At 37.9% G+C, this 21,098-nt stretch overlaps 1 protein-coding gene across 1 annotated transcript in view; it reads right to left on the bottom strand.

The window, feature by feature from the left end:
- SLC38A1 (solute carrier family 38 member 1) overlaps nt 1–19,185 on the bottom strand; it is a 44,082-nt gene extending 24,897 nt beyond the window's left edge. The window contains exons 1-3 of the mRNA XM_063309379.1: nt 18,991–19,185; nt 14,243–14,318; nt 11,960–12,075 (exon numbers count right to left, since the gene is read on the bottom strand). Coding sequence (XP_063165449.1) covers nt 11,960–12,075; nt 14,243–14,318; nt 18,991–19,109 — 311 coding nt within the window. The 5' untranslated portion in view covers nt 19,110–19,185. The remainder of the gene's footprint in view (nt 1–11,959; nt 12,076–14,242; nt 14,319–18,990) is intronic.
- Between the last annotated feature and the right edge of the window lie 1,913 nt (nt 19,186–21,098).

Below are 21,098 nucleotides of genomic sequence, written 5' to 3'. Positions count from 1 at the left end.
GATCAGTTTGTGTGACAAAAATTAACATTAGGGAGAGCAGCTTAGATGCAGCAAAGGCCATAGATATTATAATAGCCACAGATGGACCATGGAGAATAGGCATAAAGACCTGCCATTCTAGACCGGGGCATTCCAGGGTCATTTATTTAAAAGAAATATTTTAAAAGCCCAAATTAAATGTATGTATGTATGTATGTTTTCTGACCAAAACATAGATTTTCACAATTTGGACTGGCTAAGGTAAAGAGAAACATTAATTCACTTTATTAAAATATGAGTGTTTGTGTGATATTATCATCATATGAAAAAAAATATTGAATCATGGGCTGTTCTTCTAATGGAAGGACAGAATTTCTTATTATGATCAAGGCAACAGGAAATTTGTATATGCATTTAACATATTAATCAATATGGAGGAATTATTTTATATTCCTAAATGCTACCTCCAATCCTTGGAAATCTTAGTAAAGCAACACAAACCAGAATACCTGTGAGATAACTAATTTGCTAAAAATACTTCATTTAGTTTTTTCTAAGTTTTTGACACCTAGCAAATTTGGCTTTATTACCAAAGTGAAATATATTTTAAAAAGTAGAATACACTCTATCATACCCATGAAAAACAGTTGGGAAGAAGCTTAGTGGTGGTAGCTGGCTACTACTAGATCAAAGAAACAGCTGCAGTTTGACAATCCAAAATTGCAAACAAAAATAGCAAAGAAAAGCCAATGCCTTATCGACCCCACATAGATTAAATTACCTGCCTAAATCTGCTTTAGTAGTATACAATATCACAAATGCATTTTTGCTTAACCGAGCTCCATATTATTTTTCTGGAAAATACTGATACCAGAATAAATATAATACCAATATATGATTTCTGGATTTAGGAAGTATCCAACATCAGCCTAACAGCAGCATATTCTTAAAATAATTGGAAGCAATAGCTAAGCTATGGACAGGATATTCTGTCATTTAGTATCTAAGCTACTAGTATGATATAGCTAAGAAAATATATTCTCTGAAACTTCAATTCCATTACTACTTATTTGAAAGTAAAACCTACCAAAAACGTGATTAATTTTAGTTTATAAATGTAAAAGACTAAGCAGTAGGTCATGAAAATGAATTATTTTTCTAAAGTATCAAAGTCAATCTCAAAAAAATAATTATCTGTAGACTTCTGAATTTATTTCTCAAATATGTGCTTATTTTTTACTTTTCAGCATTGGGAGACCGGTCCTCATAACTTCAGATTTATCATGGAAGAACAATTTGGGTTATAAAAAAAAAAAAAAAATCACAATTTGTTTTTCACTTTGCTTAATTTGAAGCTGGTGATTGTTTCTGTGGGTACCTCAGTATAAAATTATTTTTCTTCTCTTTTAATTTTATAATTTTTAAAAATGTGAGATCGGAGTCCTCAAGTTTATATAGATTTTATTGAAATAAAGGTAGCAGCTGATCTGATGGAAAAGAGTCTTATGGGTCATCTCATCACTTAAGAAAACAAGTCCTAATAATAACCCATGCTTTTGAGCTTGCTTTTTTCCTTAAATCATAGTTAAGACCAACCACAGTTTGGGTTCATATAGCTGAAGTAAAAATCATTGGTTCTAGCTGTAACAGGAGAGATGGAGGGAGTCTAAGCCCTAAAATGTGTATATATCAATAAAACGTTAACCAGTTCAGTGAGAACTGGGTCCCAGAGATGCTTGGAAAAGCTGCCTGAAATACTGTATACTATATCCCCAAAGACCTTACATTTACATTGCATTACAGTACCTAGTGGTAAGATACTGTATATAAGGGGGTCTTGGAGGAAGCGGATTATCTGGACCCTTTTCAGTTAGGATTCAGACCCAGGTATGGGATGGAAACCACATTGGTCATGCTTTTGGATGATCTCTGGTATGGGTTGGATGAGGGCCATGCATCCATCCTTGCCCTACTTGACCTCTCATCGACTTTCAATACCATCAGCCATGGCATCCTTCTGGATCGGCTCAGAGGATTAGGGGTGAGTGGCAGTGTTGTGTTGGTTTGCCTCCTTCCTTCAGGGCCAATTCCAGTTGGTGGTGATTGGGAGGAGAGGTCACACCCTTGTCCCCTAGTCTGTGGGATGCCACAAGGTTTGGTGCTTTCTCCACTCCTTTTTAACATCTACATGAGGCTGCTGGGTGAGCTCATCCTTCACCATGAGGTGAGGTATCATCAGTATGTTGATACCCAATTATATCTCTACCCCTGGTGAATTAAGTGATGCCATGAACATCTTATCCTGGTGCCTGGAGACTGTAAGAGTCTGGATGGGGAACAACAGGCTTCAGCTGAACCCTGACAAAACTAAGTGGCTTTGGAGGCCTACTGATTCTAGGACTATGCCATCTTTGGTGCAGGATGGGGTTGTACTGCCCCACACAGACCTGATGCACAATCTGGGGGTCTTCCTAGACTCACAACTCCTGCTCAAAGAGCAGGTGGCAGTTGTGGCTAACAGGGCCTTTGCCCATTCGGGAGGCTCAGTCACTCATGCCCTAGTCACCTCCAGGTTGGACTATTGTAATGTGTTATTCACAAAGCTGGCCTTGAAGAGTATCCAGAAGTTTCAGCTGGTACAGAATGCAGTGGCATGGGCAGTTGTGTGTGCTCCTAGAACAGCGCATGATACTCCTCTGTTCTGCGAGATGCACTTGTTGCCAGTTTGCTTCAAGGTCCAATTCAAAGTGCTGGCTTTAACCTTTAAAGTCCTTCATGGCATGGGACCAGCTTATCTAAGAGACTGTACCGCCATGATTACATCAGCCCGCCCCATCAGATCTAGCAGAGAAGGCATGCTGAGGGATGTACATTTGGTGGGATGTACCATCAGCTAGGGATGCACATTTGGTGGGTCCCAGGCATCAGGCCTTCTCTGCTGTGGTGCCTGCCTTGTGGAACTCCCCCCCCCCCATATTAATTAGCTCCATCCCTTTTGACCTTCTGGAAGTCCCTCAAGACCTGGTTATGTCATCAGGCCTGGGGGTCCCAGGGAATGGGAGACACGCTGAGATGGCTCCATTGCTGAGTTAGCTATCCTTATTCTTTCTTGCCTATGGTTTGTATATTTGTTTTTTTTTTACCATATTTATCCTTTAATATTGATTTTTATGTTTCTTATACTGATTGTTTATGTATGTATTGTTTTGCTGGATTGTTGTAAGCCGCCCAGAGTTGCTTTTCTGAGATGAGTGGCTATACAAATCTAATTAATAAATACATACATACATAATAACAGTATTATTAAACTTAATTTTGCTCCATTGTTTGACTTGAGGAAGAAGAAATGTCCAGGGGCTGCAACTGTTCAGAGTAGTTTATTAAAAAGCCTCACACAATGCTTTCAGCAAAAATAAAAACAGAGCTCCTAGTGTTAAACTCCTGATGGTCTTGCTTAAACTGGAACAGTTCTAACTTGTATTTGGCTGTCCTTTTCTGCCCTTACAAGCTCTCACAGGTTGCCTGTGGTTTTTTTCCATGTCTTCCAAGGAGGCACCGTGAAAAGGCTGTTTGTTGTATTACATGTAGTTGAGACAGATGGACTACTGCCAGTACCATCCCATGGAGTGGTATGAAAACACAAACAGTGCTGGCTTTCTGCAGATTCAAAACACATGCACAACGAAGCCTAGAAAATTCTGCAGTGTCCCAAGAGTTCTTACGTTTCTTATATTAAACTAGACCAAAGAAGCATGCATGTAAAGTCTATTCAAAACAAAACCCACACAACTGCAGAAATATTTGTGCCAAGAATGGCAAGCATTCACTGTAGCTGATAATTTTTAACTTCGTAAATGGAAATCTGAGCAAACAAGGCCATTGAACTGAGTCATAACACCTCAGACAGATTTGTGCGAATTTTCAGCATTGAGAATTTTCAATACTGAAAAGTGGCTCCTTGCTATATTTTTGAAAGATGCTGAATGTTTACAGAACAAATGATTCTCATGTTCTGCAAGAGGTACAAAGGTGTTGCTTCTCTCCTGTAGGGTGTTAAAGAACTCAGTGGCATCCTGCAGGCTATTTGGGAATAGATCATAACAAGCTGCAGAATTTATCTAAATTCTACAGTTGCATTCATAAGACATGGCAAAAAGAACTGGCAGTACTTTAGCTAGCTATTATAGCTGCTTGTTATATGGACATCAGTAGGTTATACTAAATATTTATCTCTATGCAGCGTGCAGGCTTAATTGTAGCTCATACTGCTACTGAAAGTACAAGAGGAAGTTGGTTAGTTGGCAACATTTGGCTATTTTGTTTAAAATGGGACAAATATAGCACTGGAAGTTGTACCCTGTGCACCACACAGAGTCCTTGTGTGCTGTACTCTGTGCGCCCAAAACAGTGTGAGGGTTCTGTATTCTATCAGCAACTGGCCAATTAATACCCATCTCAGCTGTGACTTAGCAGGAAATGCTGCCAAAGTGATTCTAAAATATTTAATTCCTGGACTGCAAAATGGGTACGTTCTCACTGGTGGGAAATCTTGCTTTGTCCCATCTCCTCAGCTCAGAGATCAGGCTAGATGCTGATTTTTAGGTCCCCTCCACCCTCGATGGAAGATGCATAGGCTAGCTGACAGCATGAGCAGTGGGTGGCAAAGGCTGTGATGTGAGAAAACCCCTGGCACACACAAAAATGTTATTTTAATCCCCTGCCACTATTTCAGGTATGTAGATGAGATATTTTGCTAAGAATGAGGGGTTTGGAGGGTTTTTTCTTTTGCTTATTTATCTTTAAGATAAAATGTTCACAGTACTGAAATTTCCTACAACTCTGGTTTATGACACTCAAAAATAGGTTTCCCCTGTAGAATAAGACATTATTCTGTTGTATGAGTCATTTGGATTTCGATGTTCTATCATTTACAGCACATTTGGGTACATTTGTCCATGATTACGTAGGCTAACCTGAGAGGTTCTAGCAAAAGTTCATGCAAGCTCTTTTATTCATAGAACTCCAGGGATAAAGAGGCAAAGTGCAAGACAAAGAAGTCCACCCCAATTTCTCTAATTCTACCTTTCCTCTTGCTTCAATCCCCTTTCTTTTCCCTCATTCATGCACTGTCAGAGAAATCAAGGGAATGAGAAAATATGAGTTCATGTGTAAAAGACTCTTTCTTCCATTTCCTCTTTTCTAATCCTCCATTCTCCCTGAAACCCACTTTTACAGTAGAAAAGGGGAAGGGAGGAGGGTTAGAAACAGATGAGAGCTAAGTAGGGTAGAGATTGGCTTCTGCAGACAGATACTTTGTACACACTTCTCCAAAAAACTGGCCATCAAAGTAAGTCACTGGATTCAGATAGGCAGCACAACACAAGCATTTTAAAGCCAAAGGAAAACTATTAATTTCTTTACTAGAGATAACACCTTTGATTTGTTGACTATATCCAACAGCAAAAGTTGGACAGAAAGAATGACTACTTATTCAGAATTTCCCTTTTCCCCACATTCTTCTTTCACCTTTAAGTAACCAGGTAAACCTATGGTTCATCTTGATTATGTTATAAATTCCACATTAGCTCTCCCAACCTGATAGCCTCCAGATTTGTTGGTCTACTGCTCTTCTCGTTTCTATTCAGCATGGATGTGTAAGTAGCAATTCTGGAGGGCACTAACTTGGAGAAAGCAGTGCAAGAGATTCTCAATTCAGTTACTTTAAAAGCTGCAGCTCTGGATTGCAAAACTTGGTTTTGATATACATTGAGCATCAATGTAACCAAGCTTGCCTTGGACATAAAGCTTGTTGGTTACACTGACAGCGACCAATGAACCAAAACATATACAGACTTCACAATTCATCCTTGAATATGAAATAGCCTGTTGTTCTTTCATTATATCCTTAGCTCCCATTAAGTACTTAATTATTAAAAGCAGGCAGAACTTGTTAGGCCAGTATTCTTGTTTCTTTTTTCTGCTATACTTGACAATGTAAAAATACAAAACAGTCTTTTCAGCGACAAAGTTTAACACATGCAAATCTAGTGACACTGAATTCATCAAACACATCTTTTAATGTTAATTTATAGAATCAAGCTAAAGAATGTTTATAATAATCTTTGCTGAAATCTTTTATAGATTACTTTGATGGTTAGCTTTTAGTTAAGGTAAAGGTAAAGGTTTCCCTTGACATTAAGTCCAGACGTGTCCAACTCTAGGGGGCGGTGCTCATCTCCGTTTCAAAGCCGAAGAGCCGGCGTTTGTCCGTAGACACTTCCTCCGTGGTCATGTGGCCGGCATGACTACACGGAACGCCGTTACCTGCCCGCCGAAGCGGTACCTATTAATCTACTCACATTTGCGTGTTTTCAAACTGCTAGGTTGGCAGGAGCTGGGACTAGCAACGGGAGCTCACCCCATCACGCGGATTCGAACCACCGACCTTCTGATTGGCAAGCTCGGCAGCTCAGCGGTTTAACCCGCAGCGCCACTACTGTGAAAGTTGTTAAATGTTTGAATGTTATCATCAACAGATCTACTGTCAAATACAAAAGCACCAGGTACAGATAAAATATCTACTGAACTCTTTAAAACTGCAGGGGAGGAAAATAAAGCGCTGTTAGCTCGGTATCCACAAATACAGAACAAGATTCTGTAGTCTAGAGATTGGAAAGATTAGTGCATATACTATACTGAAGAAAGGATGCAAAAGGATGTGCAAATTGCCAAATCACTAAATAAATTCCTCGCAAAAAACAAGTTTTGATGAAGACACACGGAGCCATACATGGAGAAGCAGGTTTTGGAAAAGGCAGAGGGATAGACAGATACATGATGAACAATGAAGAGAGCAAGAAAGTACAAAGTTTACCTTGACTATACTCAAGGTCTTTGAATGTGTAGGTCATGACAGAGTATAAAACATATTAAGGCTAATTGAGGAATCCTTCCAACGAACAAGGGGCTATTGTGAGAATGAATCTGGAGAAATAGAGTAGTTCAGAATAAAGAAGGGAGTGAGCCAAGAATGCATATTGTCCCTGTATCTGTTTTATTTAGACAGTAAATATATGAGAATGTCAGAGGTGAGATTTAAAGAGATGATAGCTGGAACAGCAGAAGGTCAAGACATAAACCATTTGAGATGTACAGAAAACAACACATTACCTGTATGTAAAGAGGACTAGACACAGCAAGTAGCAGTATCTAGTTGACCTTGGCTGATTTAAAATAAACTAAGTTGGGGTAGGGTGATTTAGAACTTGCATGGAAGGCCACTAAGAAATCCCAAAGCTGAAAATGACACTGTGAAATTAATAATACTATTAAAAACATTCTGGAAGAAGGAAATGGCAATTAACTATAGTACTGTTGCCAGTAAAACAACATGGACTCATCCATATAGTTACCAGGAGTTTATCTAAAAGAAAACTTTAAAAAGCTTATCACAAAAGAGCAGAAAATGAAAAATCTAAGTTAATACTTCGTAAATCATCTTAACATTAAGATGAGAAAGTTAATGTCAACCTACACGCATAGTGAACTTATAATTGAAGAAGTGAAGATGGCTGATAGTTTTGTTTTCTTGGGCTCAAGAATATACAAAGATGCACAGTGTGCTGGAGAAATAAAGAGGAAATTAATCCTACAGAGAAGAGCAATGATAAACTTAGACATGATACACTAATGAAGGATAAGGACATTTCACTGACTACTAAGTTCAGAATACATAAAAGCAGCATTCTTTCCAGTGGTAATGTATGGCTGTGAAAAGCTGGAAACCCAAGGAAGAGTTGAGCATCAACTCTAAGCTACAAAAATCCAGATGATCACTAGATGGCTGAAAAAATGTTACAGAAAACTAACTCTCTGCTGCTATTCAGTGGTCATATGAATTTTTGCAGAACTGGTAGCTTTAAGAAAGTACAAAAGAAAGAAATGCATTTTTGAAGAATGGATTCGGGGACAGTTGCTCATGGACCACAAAAAGAATGAATCAATCAGTCCTAGATCAAAGGCTGCCTCTTCCTTTGAGCTAATGATCAGCAAGCAGAAAGTCACACACTTTGGAAGTGTGATGCAAATGAATGATGAATCAAGAGGAAAAATTATTTGAGGGAAGTAGAAAAAGAGGAAGACAAAAATAAAATAAATAGACAGGATGAAAGAGATTATTGGAATGTCTTTGAAAAAACTGAGTTATTACTTAAGATAGGTCAGGAAGGTGTTTGTCCATACAGGATCCATCAGTAGAAGTCAAATGGGACTCAAAGGCATCTAATTAATTAAATAAGGCCATTGATCCCATCATACTTGAATACTTAATTGCATTTGTTTGTTTTGTTAGTCAATTGATTAATAAACACTAGATTGTTTGAATCAAAAACAATGCGAAATAATAACAGCATGTTTTAAGGCTTTCCCCCCTCCACTTTAATATACTCAATACATACACACACACACATATATGGAATAAAGGCATGCTTAAATGAGCCTATGCAATGTAGTTTAACAAACATTTGAGAAGTACATTGTGGCAGGTCAAGGTACTTATTCCTGAGTAATTGTGCATAAGATAAGTCAGTTTATTGTCCCTGAATAATTCATATAATATTGTATCTTAAATTCTCACACGCTTAAAGTATGAAATTCCTTTCTCCACAGTTCAAGGATTTTTTCCCCCCATGCATGGTGGTGGCATCAGTCTTTTTAAAATCTGCAAGATGTCTAATTTACAATAGCTTTCTTTTTACAGGTAGGCCAAATATCTGGGCCCAATAGAGTGGTTATTTTTTAAGATTATGAAGTCACCTCTATGTTCCTTTTCACTCTTTGGCACTTCTGGAAGATTGAAATAATCTGTTTTTAACACCTTCGTGCTATCCAATATTAACTGTGCTCTGATTGCTTTGTTTCTTCAATTGCAGTAAGATAGAACTGAAAAAGTAGAAAAGAGACTGATTTCAATAGGGATTTTAACTCAAGGGTTGAGACATGGACCACTGCCTGATAGTAAACATAAGGATGGATTACTAATATGCCAAGAATAAGAAATGTTGACAGTGCAACAGCCAATAGCAACAAGTTGGCGTGCGGCAGTGAAAGATGTATAAAGACAGAATTCTCTTATATTTAAGAAATGTACATCCCAACAACTTAACACAGGGACTTGCTTTTCATGGGGAAGCTTCAAACATATGTAGGTTATCTCACTGAATCCAGTTATACTAATTTCCAGGGGGAAAACTAAGAATTTAAACTATTTTCACCATGTTTAGTAAGTAGCTATGATATACAGTATGTTCACATTCCAGTTAATGCTATGGGATTCATTAGTTTGGAACGAACATTTAAAAAGTGAATGATCTTATTAAGCATAGCATCTGACCAAAATGATGACTGGCTTGGAATCAGATAGCACATTTGATAGACATGTATAACAGGCACCTCTACAACATATGCTTCTAGAGATTCCTGTTAGGGCAGAACACCTCCTCAACTGACCTGCAGACCAACAATTTCTCCCTGCTTGAGGTTAAATAATGAGGAAGGAATTTGCTGGAGGATCTTCTTTTGAATTTCATCTAGGAAATTAGCTGGGAGAAGGAGAGGAATCTAAACCTTGCCTCCCCCAAGGCTGTGGGATAAAACCTTTTGGGACTCAGGGAGGAATCTAGCTCACTTAGTGCAGTGGGTATCTAGAAGGTCTGTTTTTATTTTGGATGAGCACAAATCAAGCCTTGTCTGACATCCTTCAAGGTATTTTTTTCTCAGAGGCTTTATCTGTGTATTGGATGAGCTTACTCATTGTACCTGTTCACATTTGTTGGAAGCCTAATCCTTCTCTTTAAGCTTAATACTGAACTGAGTTTTTCTGTGTTGTTGCATGCTTAATGAAGCCCAAATACTAATTTAAACAGATTTTTTATACCAATTTGTTTCTTGGGAGGGTTGAAATCTGGTAACAAATACCATCTGAAAGCAATAACTGCTATGCCACTCTGAGCTGTTCTGGTTGAGTGCAGGAGAGCCTGAAGTAACAAGATGTTTGCAATATTTTTTTTTAAAAAAAGCTGTGATAATTCATATTAGTGATTGCTTTTCATTTTCTAGTAGTAAGTGGCAAGAAGAGACCTGAACAATGACATTTAGTACTACCTTTGCTTTTCAAAAAATTAAGTAACCTATTTTTTAGGTTTTGGTGATCAGGTACCACCTTCATTGTATTGTTTATGATAATAATGTGATATTGTCCTCCCCATGCTGACACCATCCATTCAGCTGTGACGACTAAGACTTCAGGAAGCACCTAATTTAGGTCCTAATGCATACATGGCACCCAGCTGGGAAAGCTTATTCAACATTTGAAAAAAGAAAGATGTTAGCAGTGGGGATAGTTATTCAATTAGAAAGAAGTTCCACAGAAGCACATGCCACATTGTTTAGTATTCTTTCCATGAGATTATGGCTTATGAATCAAACTTAAAATTTCTTTAGAAGAGAAGTTCAGTAGCAATGCTTGACCATCTGACTATTAAAAAGTTCCTGCTTATGTGTGAATTTGATGCTAAATTAATATATACTCCATTCTATTTATTTAAACATGCATTTCAAATTAAGGATGAATTCATCTGTCCATTCTGGTCTGACCCACTTTTTAAGATTTCCCACCTTGAATTCATTTTGTCCCAGTTTCATTTCAGTTTGCATTTTTAAAAAAAATATTTGCATGCAGATTCATACCACTTACTACATGGTTTGCTAATGTATGCATTCTTGGGAAACAGTTTTTTTTCAAATATGTTATTTTCTGTGCATTTTTATATATAGTTTTTTTCTTAATTCTGTACACATTTTTGTATTTATGAATTTATGAATTGTATTGCAAAACTTAAGAAACAAGTAAGTGAATACAACTGTGTATTTTGTTTATGCACTGGTTAGGAAAACTCAAATCAGGTAAAATACTGCACTAAAGTATGAAAAATAGAATCTTCCCTGTGTCTTTCCTTCAGCTGAATCATATTTACAAGGATTGAATGAAAAGTAATGCTTCCAAAGTTGTAAGTCGCTGACAGATAGCAGTACTGACATGATAGAAGCTCTTATGCATTCTTTAGCATTTATTCTTTCACTTCAATTGGCAGGAAGTTGCTATGAGAAAAGGTTGTGTTGCTATTGTTTGTGAAGTGAAAGCCTGCAGTAAGTAAGTGCACTTTAAGCAATGTGCCATGATTAAATTTTTGATTGCCAAAGGAGCCCTTCCAATTGAAATTCACCATCAAATGCAGGTTGTTTATGGTGACGCTGAAGTGAATACTGTGCATTGCTGGGCTAAAAAAAATGTAAAGATGATGAACTGGGAGGAGGTGATTTGTGTAATCAAGAAGTAAGTGGACAAGCTGCAACAACAACCAATGAGTTTCACATGAGAAAGATTGATAAATGACAATTGGGCAGATCACTCAAAGGGAAATTGCTGTCAAGCTTGGCATTTCACAAGAACGTGTGGGTCAAATTATTGATGTTTTTCAATACTGGGTTGTTTTTTTTGCAAGATGGGTTCCTAGCATGCTGACAGCAGGGACGAAAGCTTCAAGAGGCAACTGCAAAGTTGATCTCACCACCTTACTCCATCCTCCATACAGTCCAGACATGACACCATATGATTACCTTTTCTCAAAACTGAGGTAGAAAGGGCTGTTAGGACCTGGCTGAACAAAGTGTGGAGTTCTTTCATGATAGCTTTAAGAAATCTGTTTATCATTGGCAGAAGTATGTAGCAAATGGAGGTGATTATTTGGAGAAGAACATACTAGTAACAAAATAACTCATTTTAAGGATAATTTTCTTATTTCATCTATTAAAATATCCCTATTTCAACTGAAATTATGGAAGTGGTGGTATTACTTTTCATTCAACCCTTGTATATTAGTGTCAAACTGTGCCAAAGAAATTTTGCGTATGAATAACTTACGTAAAGAGTACAATTCCTGTGTTGGCCAAAGCAAAGGCGAGGCCCAAAATTCCACTGCCCATGATAGCATTACTAAGGTTAAAGACAGACATTCCCAAAGATGTTGTGCCTGGACTCTGTAAAAGAGAGAATGAGGGAAGAAGGGAGACAGAGGAGGAGGAAAGCACCTTAATTTCAAAGGTTGGCAACTGTAAGCATTCTATTCAACGTTCATTTTGGGAAGTCACTTTGTCATTACATTGGTCACTTGTATGTTGAGTCTAACATTCAATTATTTTCCCAGTTCAGTAATAGAAGAAAAATGATAGATAAGACAGCAAGGATAACATTATACATTAACTGCGTAATAAAACAAAGGGAACACATTCACATGGCCAATAAGATTGCATTTGCCTACATGTTACATCCAAATTTTTGTTATTTTTTTAAGGCAGCCCAGTAGCTCTGACTACAACCCACCGGAGAACGTAGCCATAAATTAGGGAAGGCATTTTCTAAATGTCTGTGGGCTACACTCAGTCTCCTGTTCCACTAGGATGGTGGTGGTGGCACTGGAAGAGGTGGTCTGGCCATATGCAGCTTACGGTGGTACATTAGCTGCCCAGCCTTGCCATAAAGAAACATATACAGACCTTGGCTTTGTTCTGTGCTTACTTGAGGCTAGAAGTGATGTGACTGGACATTATACAGGTAGTCCTCGGTTAACAACTGCTTTGTTCGGTGACTGTTCAAACTTACAACAGTGCTGAAAAAGTAGATTTATGACTGGTAATGAACTTACAACTGTTGCAGTGTCCCTGCGGTCACATGATCACCATTTGCGACCTTCACAGATGGCTTCCGACAAGCAAAATCAATGGGGTAGTGGGCAGTAAGTCACAACTTGTGATCACGTCACATTGTGCTTAACGACCATGGGTGATTCACTTAACGACTGCAGCAGAACTGACATCACCAAGTTGGGCACAATCATGTGATGTTTCACTTGTAGTCGTTAAGTGAGGACTACTGTACAAAACTTTAATCTAACTCAGCCTTTCTCAACCTTTTGACCCTGGAGGAACCCTTGAAATATTTTTCAGGCCTCGGGGCACATTCAGGCTCAAATAGAGGCCAGAAGTCACAAAATTATTATATTCATTTCTTGGCTAGGCCTGTATACAGTACATGCATTAACAATGTTCTTAAACTAAAAATAAAGAATGAAACTTACCTCTTTAATGTGAAGTTGCCCGAATTTGAAATATATTTTTAAATAAATTGTGATCTCCCAGGGAACCCCTACTGACCTCTTGTGGAACCCTAGGGTTCCATGGAACCCTGGTTGAAAAACCTAATCTAACTAGTGCAGCAGTTAAGATGAAAGACCAGTGGAATAGCCAATCTCCATGTCTAACCATAAATCTTATGTAACTGTGACATACAGACACAATCTATCTGCTCACATTGCCTATGTGAAAGTAGAGACATGCTGGTGAAGATCAATCTATCCACAGTGTGCAAGCAGATGTTCATGGGAAGCTCACATGTAGAATGTAAATGCAGTAGCACCTTCCCCATCACTCACCCTAGTAAATACTGAGAGGTTTGCTTCTCCCAATAGTGGAATTAAAATATAGCCATCATAACTAGTAGCCATTGAGAGCCTTACCTGCCATTAATTTGTCTAATCTCCTTTTCAAGCTCTTGAAAATGGCAGGCAGCAAATCTCATAATTTAACTGTTTGAACAAGTACTTCTGTTTATCTGCCTCACCATTTGCCTTCATTAGGTGATTTTAGGTTCTATTATTGTGAGAGGAAGAAAAACTCCCCACTACCTACCCTACCCACACTGCATTCATTGGGTCATTAGGAAGATTAACTCTAGGCTGCAGAGAATTACGCAACTTACCTTGAACCCCTTGGAAGGAAGGCAAGGACATAAATATAATCACATAAATAAATAAACAAGTTCAAGTTCAATAAACAAATACTGTCCATCTTGTATTTATACTTTATATTTGAATTTTTATATTTATATTATATTTATATGTATGTTGTATTTTTAATATGTTATTTTTGTTATTGTAAACCGCCCAGAGTCATTGCATATGAATTGGGTGGTCGAGAAGTTCAATAAATAAATAAATAGAATAAAATACAAATACAAATGAGCAGTTCTGCAAATGGTAACTAATGGCAAAGCTTCTCCTTGCATAGGAGATCCAGGTAAGTTTCAACAGCTCCTGCATACATGCTACATTAGAAAGAAAACCTTTATGAGGTGAGGAGAGGAACCTACATATTCATCACACTTCTTCTTTTCCAAATGGCTGTTAGTTAAACTTCGCCTGCTCTCACGGTCTGCGATGAACTTGCTGAAAGGAAACAAGGAAGCAGGATTTTCTTTAACATCATGAGGCATAGCACAAATGCACTTTTATCATCTGTTACTGTTGTGGAATACTGTGACATTTCAATGTTGATTTGGATTGTTTTGTTAAGCTACATTGTACCGTGATATTTGAGAAGGCAGGGCATAGGTAAACAAATACTACAGATGGAACATCCTGGAATATAATAAGACACAAACAAAGACCTGAAAAGACATCCAGATATGATTCAGTTCTCCAACACACTGCTTAAAAATATTGCTCTGACGTGGCTACTTTGAAACAGGAGAATGTTTTCCTAGCCCTTTTTTTTAATGTGACCTGGAAATGCAAATGATAAAATAAAGAACTAGTCCAGAATGTCACAGCAGTGTGAATTTGCCAACAGTGCAGATTCAGCATTGCTCCACTTTCCCAAATGCTTTATGGGAATGACCTTGTTAATGCAGAGAATCCATTGCATTTCATAGGGTGTGCTCAGAAACAGAAAGCTGATCTACAGGGGTTCTAGATAGTAAGACCAGTTCTTATTGTATTACTATGATTATCAAACATGATAAAGAGTGAAAGGGTAAAGTGCATCAGCAGTGACCATTTCAGAGCTGGGCAGAACTGGCAAATACCTTATCAATACACCACAACTTGACTACTGTAATGCATTTTACACGAGGAGAGGTGTGATCAGAAGTTTCTGGTGGGGCAAAACAAGCCTTCAACCTGCTCAACACATCTGTTTAAATTCTCAAATCCCAATTGCTTTGCTGCAAAATGGCTGCCTGTTCTCATGACTCTATTTTATATGGTATCTTCCTTGTGGAGAAACGCACAAGTTTGAGATACATGGCTAGCTCCTCAAAAGCTATCTCATCCATAAAGGCTCTCATACCCCAATCCCTTAGTCCTCATCTACTTCTAAATTTGAACCTAAAGTTGTGTAAGAGCTTTTGACATAAATTTGTTCTCATTTATATTATTCTTTCCCCCTTGAGTTGACATTCAAATGTTATGTTCCTCAGGGACTTTTTGCTGAGGTGAAAAGAGAATATGCAAGTCATAATGCAGCCTTTCAGTTAGCCTGAGATCTTCCAGTTGTGATACACTGTAATTTCCAATCAGTTTGTCTGGGAATCATGGAGGTTGTAATACAGAACAAAAGATTGAAGTTATTGGGAATTATGAGGATTGCAGTTGCACACATTTGCAGGGAACCACTTTGAGGAAGATTGCATTGGCATCCAATATAGACTCAGGCTGTTATCATGGTATAAACATTTTTCATTCTGTCTCTTTCATGTGGGAAAGATGTTTAACTCAATTCTGTGCTGTTAAGGTGTGACGTGGAAAACATGCCTGAATGAACCATGTAATCAGGAGAATTACAATGGAACAAAGATGCATATTTAGTTTCTAAATGCTTCCTGGTGCTGCCTGGCACTTAAAGGTTCCTCTATATTAGACAAAACAATTCAGACTTCCAGCAATCACATATCTTCTGTGCAGTCTAAGGCTGCTAAGAAAATCATATCTATACCAAAGCAATGGTGAATTATTTTACCAAATAATTTAAAAAGCAATCAAATATCCATAGAAATCCCTCTGGCATATAAGTAAAAATGAGAATGAATTTAATTAACTATTTAGCCAGAAAGTCATAACAATTAGCACTTGCATTTAAGATCTTTGAAAACATCTACATCTAATACAGTGGATGATACTAGGCAGTGAAGTTTGCACATCTTCGTCAACATTTATGAAGTGTTCCAAAATCTACGCATATTAGAGTAAGCAGAAGCATAAGGCAGCCATTGCCTGCTTACAACCTAATGAGAAAAGAATAATTGGAGGAACTAAAACATGCGCACACAGACACATGGAAAAGGAAGTTCCACAAAACTGTGATGAAACACCATCTGGCTGACCCCCGCCTTCTAGCACGAGGAAAAGTAGGGGCATATTAAAATTATTTATAGACCACCTCCCAGAATTTAAGTCAATGAGTATATAAAAGAAAATCAACATAGTAAAATCAACAAAATAAAATAAAAACAGTACTATGCCATGAAAAAGTCAACACTCAACATATATCAGTCTAGGTCAGTAAAGTGAGAAATGTCCACTGATGGTTCTTTGGATTCCAGGCAAAGCATGTCCAGTTTAATACCCTTGAACCCCATACCTTCTCTGTGTTGTTGAATTTTAAGTTTCCTTTTGTTCAAAAAGCATATTAGGAAACTATATTGGATCAGCCAACCATTTCAAGAGTAGTACACAGGATGTACAGATAGGAAAGATGGATACTGCTCAATCCAACAAGGCTCTTGCTAGGGACTATATATTCAGAGGTAAGGCTGCCTCTATTTCCAGTTTACATCTGAATACATAGATCCCTAACGAGAGCCTTTGGATTGATCTTGTCCAATAACATGGTCAGGAAAAAGGATGCAGGGATTAGACAACAGGAATAAGCCATTGACTTCACTGCCAGCTTCCTTATAACTTCATTTCTCCCTAACAGTTCCATTCAATATAGCTAACCATAAATGAAAACAAATGCTGGACTAGAAGGATTTGTGGTGTGACTCATCTGCATCCTAGTAGTATAACGTATTTAGAGTTGCGTTGTAAATATTCTTAACCAGTTTTCCTGCCTCAGCTGTCACCTTCCTTGTATATTTCAACATATAACTCATATTTGGGCTCAAGTTGTCAGCCCTTCAAGGTAGACCAGACTAGGGAACCAAAGTCATGCAGGCTAATACTTTCACTATAAGGTTATAATAACAGAACCTTGCAAATCTGAATGTGCTTCCTCCCTCCCTCCTTCTGTCTTCATGAGAACTAAGGAGGGTCTTGTCTGAGACACTTTCTCAGGTTACAGTTCTGCCCTGGACTCAGATTTCTTTTATCTGACTGTTGTCTCGGTAGTGGCGTTTCTTCCTGCCCCTCAAGTTCATTCCTTCTATCCATTACACAAACAGATAAACACTGAGAAATTTTTAGTTGAAATCTTACACACATTTTACCCATGATTAAGTTCATTAAAGAGCTCAATGGTAGAGCACATGTTTTGTATGAAGATGATCTCAAAGTCAATTTCTAGCATCTCTGGGTAGGGCTAGGAAAAAAACTGCCCCAAATGCTGGAGAGCCATTATCAATTCGCATCAATGGTAGCGAGCAAGATGGACCAATTGTCTATCTTATCAGAAGGCAGCTTTGTATGATGTATAGAATTAAATGAAACTTACTTTTAATTGGACATGCCACTGTAAATTTGACTGGCTTATAATAAGCGCAGTGGCCTCAATCAAGCTAATCAAATGAACACTGAAAGCAGCAGGGCTTAAATGACTCAAATTGGTCTTAACAGAAGAAATGTGTTTCAGAATTCAGTGGAGCTTGCTTTTCAATTTTACAATTGGCCAGAAAAACTGCAATAGTATACATGTTTACAGAGAAACACACCCCTTTATATACACATACAATTTACACAGGAGAGCAAACTCAAATTACAGCTAGCAGTGTATCTGGAGTGGGACACAAAATATATGAAAAGACAATATGAAATAATGATAATATTGGGCAGGATATAGAGAAAGTGAACAAAATTCCATTCATGCAACAGGACTTTTCTGCTTCTTTCTTAAGTACAATACCCAACTCTCCCTGCAATTTTTGGGGTGCAGGGACACCACAGAAAGGAGCAGGATGGGGAGAAGCAAGACTGAACAAGATTTGGAAGTTGACTATTTTGATGGGGTTGCATGTGCGAAAAGAAGTGTTTGGCTACTTGCATGAGACAGTGTGAAAATAAAGATACTTTATAACATCAGGGAATAAAAATTTCTACTTTATTATGTCTTCCTTTACAATAATTACTGGATTCATATAAATTATGTCTCCGTTTTCATCTGAACTTAAAAATAATCTGTTTAATCCAACACATTAAAAAATTCTTTACTAAGAACCTTTATAGCAAAGACCTGAAAATTGTGTAACTTATACTGGAGAAGAACTTTTATTGTGGCTTTAAGATGAATCAAAGAAGTCTGTGACCTACTTAAGTTGCTTATCTTAAATGCAATAAATAACAGTAGACTTTGGGGGTCCATCATCATCATTTCAGAATGCATATGAAATATTCCTTATACTTAAGACAACTAACATATCTAAAGTAGCTCAACTGTTCCTCCTGATGCCCTTTTTTCAATATACTGCAAGATTTCTCCCATATCTTCAAGCATGCCATCTTTCCCTGCATTCCAAAGGTACAGTTCCAGAAATAATGACATCATGTGCTCTTTTCTCATATGTATAAGGCCTTCACATTACTTTTTTTTAAAAAAAATAGTGCAACGCAGTGTAAAAAGCAGATGGACCAAGCCTGAAGTGGATCAACCATGGAGAGCACCAGATATCTTGATCTTGGACTATATCATATTCTGTACATTTACAAGGCTGATTTTTTTTTCTTGTTGCTGTTGTTGCTGTTAATATAAATACCCATAAAGGATTGGTCATGACATTCAAACTACCTCTTCAAACAGGATGTGACTCAGCAATGAATCATTCACCAGTTGTATTTCAACTTTTAAAAAAAAACTGTTTTTAACAGTTGTTTTCAAATAGCCAGTTATGGGTAATGGAAAACTACTCACCTATTCATTTGTCCATTTTCAACTTCTGTAAAATCATTAGAATCATTGCTAATGTTGTCATCTTCAGGAACCTTCATATTTTGCATCTCAGTTAATTCTATTGTTATTTTGAAAGGCATCTTGATTTAGAGAACTTATCCAGGAATTTGTTTGAATTTTGGAGCTAAGTACCAACTACAAAAGGAGTTTGACAACCTATAAAAAAAAGCAGTCATTAAAAAAAATCAAGACCACCAATAAGATCAGCAATTATCTCCCAAGCAATGTGCAGTATTTTTCAATTGAGACAATTTCCTGTATTGTTTAAATTGACATGCATCTAGCTCTGCTATCAGTAAATACAGCAGTCTGAGAACTTTGATAACAGATTGAGATAAAATGTTGACTTTTTCCTTCTGTGTTTAGATTTTTTTTTTTTTAATCGTATGGCATAGCAGTTCAGTGTTCATGCTGCTTTTTCTTGCTGGGAAATCCTTGTGAGGTCCAGCAGCCAGATGTGCAGACTATTTAGCTGTGACAAGTCATGTTGCCCGGGATGCACCACGAGGAGGCTAGTTTACATTGTGTTTAGATGAAGGAGGAAAACTGACCAAAGGAGAGAGGTATTTAAAATGTTTAGGTAATTTAGAGAAACGAACAAACAAGAATCCTAAAATATTCTCCAAAGTATCATGGAAATACAGGTATATCACAGGCAACACTTCCTGCAGTACTGGGAAAAAAATAAAAAACTCTGGTTGTACTAAAGGGCTAGAGATGGTATTTCTGAATTAAACCATGTTTTCCTATGACATTTGAAAATGGGAGTTCTATTACATTCTGTATAATTACACTCGTTGCTTGATAATGGGTGTTAAGTTGCAGTCCTGAGCATATTTTACAGGTAGTCCTCACTGATCATTCGTTCAGTGACTGTTCAAAGTTATGATGGTGCTGAAAAAATAACTTATGGCCCATTTATGATCTTTGCGGCATCCACAGTCATTACAGTCAGTATGTGTTGTCCTGTGCCTGACTTGTGGTTTTTTTCTCCCCTCCCCCTTTCACAGCAGAGAGATTGAAGAGAAAGGGATTGCAAGAGAGTAAGCTGTTTGCTCTTCTACACATCGAAAGCAATGCGATTCTGCTGGCAGCCCAGGGCTGAGGCTGTGGGCACGCTATGCAAACAGCTTGCAGTACTCTCTTGAAACCTCTTCCTCTCTAATCTCTCTGCTCTGCAGGGGCAGAAGGGAAAAAAAACCAAGCAATTTCTGTAGACCATCTCTCCTTTGCCTCACCCCTTCCCACTGCTGGTGTGATCACATTGCTTTTGATGTGCAGAAGAGCAAACAGCTGACTCTCTTGAAATCCCTCTCCAATATCTCGGGGGGGGGGGGGTCAGGCAAAGGAGAAATTGCCTACAGAAATCACTTTTTTTCTCCCCTTCTCACAGAGCAGAGAGATTGGAGAGATTTCAAAAGAGTAAACTGTTTGCTCTTCTACACATCGAGAGCAATGCAATTGCACTGATAGCAGGAAAGGGTCAGGAAAGGAAAGATTGCCTATAGAAATCACTTGCTTTTTTCCCTCCCCTCTCACAGAGCAGAGAGTTTGGAGAAAAAGGGATTTCAAGAGAGTAAGCTGTTTGTGTAGCTGTTTGTGGAGTCAGTAAACTTGAATCTAATCTCTGGAATCTAATCTCTCTTTACCTACTGGTTAAAATTACATCACAATCCCAGAGGGCTGACCCATCTAATATTGGGAGATAACTTCAAATCTTCTTGGGAAATAGCTATTCAAAAGAAACTGAGCCTCTATGGTTTCCCCAGTGATGCCACCTTATACTTAAGAGTCAGATCAAGCTAGATCAATATTAAGGCAAAGGATCTTAGACATAGAAGGCCAAACAGAAATTGCTGCTTTTCCCCCATAATATAATTGTTAATAACCTAATCTTAGTGCCTAAACCAGTTTTGTATTTATATCATATTACAGTTCCCAAATTCAGGAGAGCCTTATCTCTAGCCTGATTTAATGCCCTCCCCACAGCTGTTTTGGAAGGGAAATATAGGAAAAAACATATGAAACCCGATATTGCCCCTGTGACACGGGTGCCATAGAAACCACAG

The sequence above is a fragment of the Candoia aspera genome, chromosome 7 (assembly GCF_035149785.1).
Source record: "Candoia aspera isolate rCanAsp1 chromosome 7, rCanAsp1.hap2, whole genome shotgun sequence".
NCBI classification, from domain to species: Eukaryota; Metazoa; Chordata; class Lepidosauria; order Squamata; family Boidae; genus Candoia; species Candoia aspera.
Note: the sequence above shows the minus strand (reverse complement) of the source record. Positions and strands in the feature narration are given on the sequence as shown.